General features: G+C 44.5%; 1 protein-coding gene across 1 annotated transcript; it reads right to left on the reverse strand.

The window, feature by feature from the left end:
- Positions 1-3,875: 3,875 nt before the first annotated feature.
- LOC134374744 (secretoglobin family 1D member 1-like) lies at positions 3,876-6,967 on the reverse strand. The gene is made up of 3 exons (XM_063092682.1): positions 6,859-6,967; positions 5,211-5,398; positions 3,876-4,016 (listed from the first exon to the last, which is right to left on the reverse strand). Exons 1-3 carry the CDS (start codon positions 6,911-6,913, stop codon positions 3,942-3,944), a joined length of 318 nt encoding a protein of 105 aa, XP_062948752.1. The 5' UTR covers positions 6,914-6,967; the 3' UTR covers positions 3,876-3,941.
- Between the last annotated feature and the right edge of the window lie 760 nt (positions 6,968-7,727).

A 7,727-nucleotide genomic window follows, 5' to 3' on the forward strand; every position in this document is an offset into this window, starting at 1 on the left:
AAGAAGATGTTCCAAAATTTTACATTGATGGTTTTTGGTGTGGAGAGTGAGTGGGATGTAATCTCATATGCCTCATTTTGGAGCAATTTCTTGTGTTATTTCCATGGCAATATGGTGCTTACCATTACCTCTTTTTCCCATTCTAGAATTTTGTAGTAGGACATCTGGATTGATTCTTGAACATTTTTCTTTTCACTCTTATAGTTTTCTTTAATTTATCCTCTTCATATATAATACTTTTTGTTATACTATTTTAATTTTGTCTTCCATTATTTTATAAACTTCTCATGCAATAATACTTTTAATTTTGTGGACTCTTTGTTGCCTTTTGAGTGATTTTTTAAAACATCAAGGAAATGAGAGATCTTAGTAATGTGGAATTCTGAGATCCATAAATGTGCCCCATGAGAAGAAGCATCTGAAATGTCCAAAGGACCTAGACCAATCACAGAACGGTTTGTGTCTATTAAGACCTTTCTTATTCCTATGTTTTTTCTCTTCCTATACCCCAACACTGAAGCTGTCTTAAACCAAGTTTAGTTACTGTGGCAAGAACTGGTGTAAGTGTCAGGAGAGGAGAAAAGGGAAGCATTAATTTTAAGTCCATGTAAAGTTTTGATATTACACAGGCCTGCATATTCTTATTTCTGAATTGAGACACCGAGCATCATTTTTTAATAGACAAAGGATAGCCATTGAAGGTTTACTCAAAGTAAGCATATGACAAAGTTATAGCTGTGTTTTCAAAATATTGATCTTGTTCTAGAGTATCAAATAGATAGTACACAAAAGTAATTTAAAGAAGAAAGCCTAGGTAGAGATAAGATAAGCTTATTTTATAAAAAAAGTTATGAGGCCCTGCATTAGTAAACAGGTCATGAGAAAGGCCTCAGTGTTAAAGTCAAGAGACCCAGAGTAAGAAAATCTTTTGTATTTGATAAAACTCAGTTTCCTTTTCATTTTGGACCAAAGTCTCCTAAAAAATGTTGATATTTTCAAAAAGGAAAAAATACAGGATATGAAGCAAACATAAAATTGACAGCTACAGATTTATTGTCTCTGTGATGGCATCAGCCGTAGGAGAAAATACACAATTACTACTAAAATATAGGCATGTCCATCTTTCCAGTAACTTTCTTTCAACCATTCAGATACCCTCAGTCTGGGGAGTCTTGCTTGATCCCACCTCACTCTCTTCAACAGCAGCTCATGAAGAAAATCACACAGGGCAATAACATAACATGGTTAACTTGATCACAGTAAAACCAATGAATGGTCTGCAATGTCTAGCTTTGGAGGGCTAAAGAATTACAAAAAGAAAGAGGTCTCAAGTTGATAACCTTTGAGATGCTTGGATTTCTCTTAGTCTTGGGCAGATTGCTTGTCTTCCACCTCCTTCCTCCACAAATCAATAGCAGCCTGTACCTGTAGGAGTGAAGGTGAGGAAATGGGGACTGCATAGGTTCTACTTGCAGAAATACTGATATAGCTGGTCTGGAGAGTGACTGTAAGCTTCTCAGTTGATTTCAAACAGAGCCAGGGTTTGGGACCACTGAGCAGGGCATTTCTCATCCACACATTAAGTGGTAGTAACACTGTCTATGTTTCCCATTACTAGGGAGGACTAGGTAAGACAGAACAAGGAAAATATCTCACCATAAATGCCTGGACATAGTTATCTCAATAATTATAGACTCTTAGTAGTTCTAAGATATAATACTAATAGTTCCTAATGTTTGTTGAGTGATTTACTGTTGCTTTGCCCCACACAGATTTGTCACCTCTCTTCCCCTGGGTGGCAGAGCACAAAAAGGATTACTCAAAGCTAATGTCTTCCAAGCAGTGAGAGATCTCAAAGGGGTTAATCTCATGGAACCCTCAAGAGAAAGGCATTCCTTCCTTTGGGAAATTAACCATGAACTGGGGTTCTCACCCTGCATTTATTCTCCAGAACAAGAAGTTACAGGAAAAGAACATAGGTGGGGTTATGACCAATTATAGTTTAACAATAAAGGCTGGTAACAAGCAATGTGACATTCCATAATGCAATTTGCAAAAGGTTGTCAATCCACCAACAAAAGCTTGATCTTAGCAAACACTGTTTTTCCCTACAGCAATTTCCAAGTATCTTTACATATCAATCAGTAACTTGTCTGTCCTTGAGCCAGCAACCTTGCTGTGCCACAACACTCCATCCACATCAGAGACCCTAGCCTAAGAAAAGTTTCCTGTCTTTCGCAAGGTTAACATTTCTATATATATAATTTTAGGAAGTTAGGCTAAACCTGAAACTGCAGGGCTTTGGAAGCCCTGTGAAATACATTTGCTTTATAAATATTGGTATATTCCACAATTTCCATTGTTAATGTATTTGATATAATCTCACAATAAGTCTGTGATATGCATAATATATACTATAGGAAGGTAATGTGATGATAACAGAAGCATGTGTATTTCAGGGCATGGGTACCTGAGAGGGCTTCACAGAGAGAGAGACCTGTGAAATGACCTTACAGATGAGGATGTCAGCTGTCCCATTCAGGGAAGGATAGAAAGGCAGAGGGAAAATCATATGTCAAGACACAAGTGTGTGGCTTAGTGTGATGCATAAGCAAATGGCATAGAGACAAGTGTGGATGAGCAGAGACAACCTGCATAAGTAGAGATGTGAGGTTAGAGGACATGGGGGGATGGGTCTTGCAGTCCTTGTGTGGAGTCCAAGGAAAGGGCCTTGATCCTCCAGCACTGGTTCCAATCTGGGTGCTCAGAGTGTTGTGTGAGCTCCATGAATCCTTGTGCCCATCGAGCAGGTAACAGATTCCACTCACTTAGCTACTAGTTCAAGTGTCCACATACCTTGATATGATTAAAGAACAAATTTATTTAAAAAGCAACGCCAAATTTGTAATAACTACAGTTTGCTATTTTCTCAATCAAGATGCTTTGTAAATGTAACTATTGTCACATGAGAGAGATTTTAGAATTAAGACCTCTTGTTGAAACATTTGGGAACACGTGTCCTCTAGTCCTTGAGGGCCATTGAAGAGAGTGTTGGGATCACATTTTAATAGGAGGCTCGTCTGGCCTCATGGAGGAGGATGTATTGCAGGAAGGGTTCTCAAAGGCCAGGAGACCATTTAGGAGACATTGCTCTGAGCCAGGAAATGTATGGACTGGACTCTGAGGATGGCTGTGGGGATGGAAAGCAGGAAACTCAACCAAGTGAAGCTGTGGAGGAGGAGGGAGCAGAACTGAGAGGACCCTCAGATGCGAGGACCTAGAGGTGCTGTAGTCGGCTGATTGATGTCCCCACAGATACCCACTTCCTCATCACTGCAATCTGAGCAAGGAAGCGTTAGCCTAATGTGTGAGTGGGTGGTGTAGACACTTGATCAGCTCTCTGTCTGGTGTAAAAAAAAAGCTGATTTGAGGTTAAAACCTGGAGATGCCCCGAAATTGTGAGAAGTGGCAAATAATTTATACTGGATATGACATAGGAGTCAATCCCCAGGGAAGAGATGGGACAAGCAGGTGAGTGTGGTGACGATGGGGCACCAACCAGAGCTGCTGCAGTTGTGGACCATGGGACCGACCAGTGGGGATCCCCCAGGACAAGACCTTGGCAGATAAAATTGCTGTTTCCCCGATACTGTCATTTTCAGTCATGGCCACATGAATGGGAAATTTATGGAGTACTGCAGGGTGGTCCTGACCAGAGACTGCCTTTTGTGATGCCTGAACCTCAAGCCACCATTGGGGACAGGATGTTGATTCTCTGGAATTACTATGATAGCACCAAAAGGCCATTTCATGATTCAAACCACCCTTGACACAAGGCCTGAGCCTGTAGGTTAATAACAAGACACATGCACAAGTGCAGGACAGGAAATTTATTGAAGCAAGAAATTGAAACCTTCACATTTTTCCAGGGATAAAGGGCATCACAGAAATCGAGAGATAGCACTGCTTATAACATCATCTGCATCTTTGGCACCACACTTAAGGAATACTTCAGCCTGAAATAGAAAAATAGAATGAGATCAGTTAGTGACTCTGCTCCTGCAGGTGAGGTTAACTCAGACTGTCACTCACGACTAAGTTGTCAGTGGGATTTCTGCAGCAAAAGATACTTTGGAAGGGCACAAGGCAGGAAGCCAGGGTCGTGGAAGCTGGAGCACAGACCTGACACAATTATGACCCCCCCATGCGTGTCAGGGAGCAGTCTTTCCACAGTCAGGCAAACAAGCCCTGAGTGACCCAGGACTGTGGCTCAGGTCATTAATGGCGGGGAGGGTGAAGAGGGGACAGAGTACCCAGCAGTGATTTTCTCTGAGATCCCAGCACAGTGGACTCTGCTTGTCCCCTGCAGTGGGGGACCCAGGGCTGGGAGACCAGGCAGCGCAGGGAGGGGACTCTGGGCAGCACGGCTGTCAGGAGACCCCCAGCCTCCCAGTGTGGGAATTCTGCCTCACGGCCCCTGCTCTTCTCAGCTCTGAGACTGCAGCTTCTTTGGGCATTTGCAGCTGAACCTCACGACCTAAACCCAGAGGTAGATGAGCTGGGAGAGCCCTTTACAACCTCTCATTACTTGATAAGACGTAAGGCAAGTGTTCCCACTTCCATGAGACTGCAGGAGGCAAAGCAGCGAGATCCCTCCCCTGCCGTGGTGAGGAAGAGACGTGTGGGAAGGTGGTGAGAGTGGGCATAAGGGCTGGAGTGGGCTCCTGGCCCTGCAGAAGCTGCAAGGAACCCAGCCGGCCACCGCTGTGCACACAGGAGCCACTGTAGTTTCCTCCTCTCTGTATCTCTCTGCTCAACACTCCCTGCATCCCATGACCTCCACAGTGCCTGTGTCCCACTGGGTGGTGCAACTCGCCCTCGGGACAGCGGCCAGGCAGGATGCAGCAGTGCTTGACCCCAACACCTCTGTGTGGGGCCCAGCTGTCCTCCTTCTGAAGACATCCAGGGGACCACAGCATCCAGGGAGGTGACCTGAGAAGGAGGAGCGTGCCCAGGATGCTGTGTGCAGCTGGGTTTAATTCAGCAACTGTCATGTAGCATCCACCCTGAGGCCCCAGGGTCACCCCATCAGAGCTGAGCAGCAGGGCAGGTGCCACCAACTGTGTTCTTCACGGAGCAGCGAGCCAACCTCATTCCTGGCCATGTGGCTGATCAGAAGCCTCTATGCGTGTAAGGGAGAAAGAAATTACCAGTGCTTTTCCAAGAAGGGCTCTGTCCCCGAGGGAGATCTTATCTGTGCATTTCTTTATTTCCCTTTGAGCTGCAAGAGGTCCACGAGGTATATGAAATTTAGCAAGTTGTATCCTGAGTACAAACTCAGGAGCATATAAGTAGCCTGCCAACGCAGTGGCAAGAGATGGACACAGCACGGCATTGGCTGGAGCAGAAGGAAAAGAAACACAATTAAGAGAGTAACTTTTCTGCATAACTCCCTGATGTTACAACTAGGTGGGAACCCCAAGAATTTTGTGCTCCTACCCCCTAATTGTGCTGATGATAGTCTTCGACCCTCAAGACTGGAATTCCTGAGGTCACACAGCAAGCTGCAGAGCTAGGACTGGGAAGGAAGTTTCCTGATGCCTAATTCAGTTTATTTTTTAAAGCACACTCCACTACTTTACAAAACTTGTGAAGAAATTAACATTGTATCATAGAAGCAGACAGAACTCTTGAAAAAGAGCTAAGTAGCTTTCATACATATCAAAACTTATTTACATTGTTAGGATTGGGTCTTTCTTTCTGCAGTGATGTCCAGAATCCAGACAGAGGGTGAGAGAGAACTGGGGCTCTTTCCTGCTCCAGTGGAAATTGTGCTGAGACCTGGAATGACGACTTTCCTTGGTCTGGATTCCCCATTTCCCCAACTCTCTTGCAACCACCCTGCACCCAGGAAGTGCCCTACCAGCTCCAATGTGACACCCCGTCAGAGCAAATCAATCTCCTGGGAGACTTTTGAGAGAAAAGGATCAGAGGCAACACAGGGAAAGAGCATGAGGTCCAGAAAGAAAGGGAAAACTCAGAAAGACTGAATTAGCACCCAGGACAAGAAGATATACAGTGTTGTTGATGGGATGGTTAGAATTAATTCCACATAACAAACATCGTAGGTCTGATAATTGTCCTAGTTCTGCTACAGGAAGTGGTGACTCCCAGGAAACCAGTAGGACTCCTAGATATATCAAGTGCTACTTATTCCCAGAGCCCATTTGCAGGTTTATTCATCAGATTCAGAGAGCACTGGCTCTTCTCGAACTGGGACCTCTCCTAAGATCTTTCCAGCCGTAACATTTTGTGATCTGAACTTATGAGTTAAGAGGCCATGGGCTTAACTGGCACCTAAGGACTCTGGGGAGGAGAAAGTCTGTTATCCTCAGCTCTTGGGTTCATATCTACAGCTGGGCTCCTGATGTACTTTATCTCACTGCATGCTCACGGCCACTCTCGGTGGTAGCTGTGGGCACCAGTGGTAAGAGGAGGTTCAGAGAGATGAAGCGTTTGGCCCAAGGTCAAAGGGCTGGGAAGTGGCAGGGCTCAGATTCCCACCCAGACCTCCCATTACATCCGGCAGCATCAGAAACACAGATCTCAGTGAAGGAAGGAAGCTGCAGGCAGAATTCTCAAGATTTGTACTCAGTACTCTTCTTATAAAAGTTCCTGGGTGCTGGAAAATTGATAAAATGAGCTCTGGGCTTTGGGGAGCTAGTTCAACAAGCACAGGGAAAGGTTCAAATTTTGGCCTATTCCAGACCCCAACTCCAACCTAAGGAGGCTTACCTGGTGTTCACAGAAGGGGACTTACCAGGGGTGGGTGCCAGACTGATTACAAATGACACTCACCCTCGAAGCAGCAAAGAGCCAGAGTGACCAGCAGGAGACACACAGGCAGCCTCATGGTGGTTTACTTTGCTCTGAGCTTTCAGCTTTAGCAAAGCAGGAGAGATTTGGAGGTGACTGCAGGAGCCTGCGAGCCCGCGGATCCCAGGGCTATTTGTACTCAGTGAGCCTCACTGGTCCTGCCCACACAGGCATGAGGCAGGTCACAAGACCTGGCTTCCAGCCCTCCCTTCCCCAGCAAGGCTGATGTCATCCATCAGGGTCACAACCCCAGGAGCCCCAAGGGAATGTTGCTCCGTCCTCCAGGAGAGTGTTCAGGTACCTCTGGAAGTGTTCCCTGGATCTCCAGTTTGTTTATGATCTTTTATAATTTTTTTTAAATTTTGACATTTATTTTTATATATTTGTAAGGTACAGCGTGTTATTTCAACACATGCATATACTGGACATCGATTCACTTAGAATAGATAGCATAGCTTTGTACTCGTTCATCCACCAATCCCCCTCCCTCCCTGCCCCTTCTCCCCTGTGGCCTCTGTTATCCATTATTTTACTCTCTACTTCTATGATAACCCCTCTTTTTTTTTTTTTTAAGATTCCACAGATGAGTGAGATCATGTTATATCTGTTTTTCCGTACCTGGCTTACTTCAGTTAACATAATGGTCTCCAATTTTATCTAGGTTGCTGCAAATGACAAATTTCATTTTTTAAAATAGCTGAATAGTATTCTATTGTGTGTATATACCACAGGTTTCTTTTTTTCTTATCCATTCATTCATTGACGAGCATTTAGTTTGATTCCATCTCTTGGCTATTGAGAAGAGTGTCGCAATGAACACAGGAGTGCAGGTGTTTTTTGACATATTGATT

This window comes from Cynocephalus volans, chromosome 4, assembly GCF_027409185.1.
Source record: "Cynocephalus volans isolate mCynVol1 chromosome 4, mCynVol1.pri, whole genome shotgun sequence".
In the NCBI taxonomy this organism is placed as follows: Eukaryota; Metazoa; Chordata; class Mammalia; order Dermoptera; family Cynocephalidae; genus Cynocephalus; species Cynocephalus volans.

What these genes read in the sequence shown, in the direction of transcription:
- LOC134374744 (XM_063092682.1), bottom strand. Translation starts at nt 6,913, where the DNA reads ATGAGGCTGCCTGTGTGTCTCCTGCTGGTCACTCTGGCTCTTTGCTGC. An exon ending in GGCTCTTTGCTGCTTCGAGG is followed by an intron (nt 5,399 to 6,858) that starts GTGAGTGTCATT and finishes CTTCTGCTCCAG; the next exon opens with CCAATGCCGTGCTGTGTCCA. An exon ending in CCCTTCTTGGAAAAGCACTG is followed by an intron (nt 4,017 to 5,210) that starts GTAATTTCTTTC and finishes TTTCTATTTCAG; the next exon opens with GCTGAAGTATTCCTTAAGTG.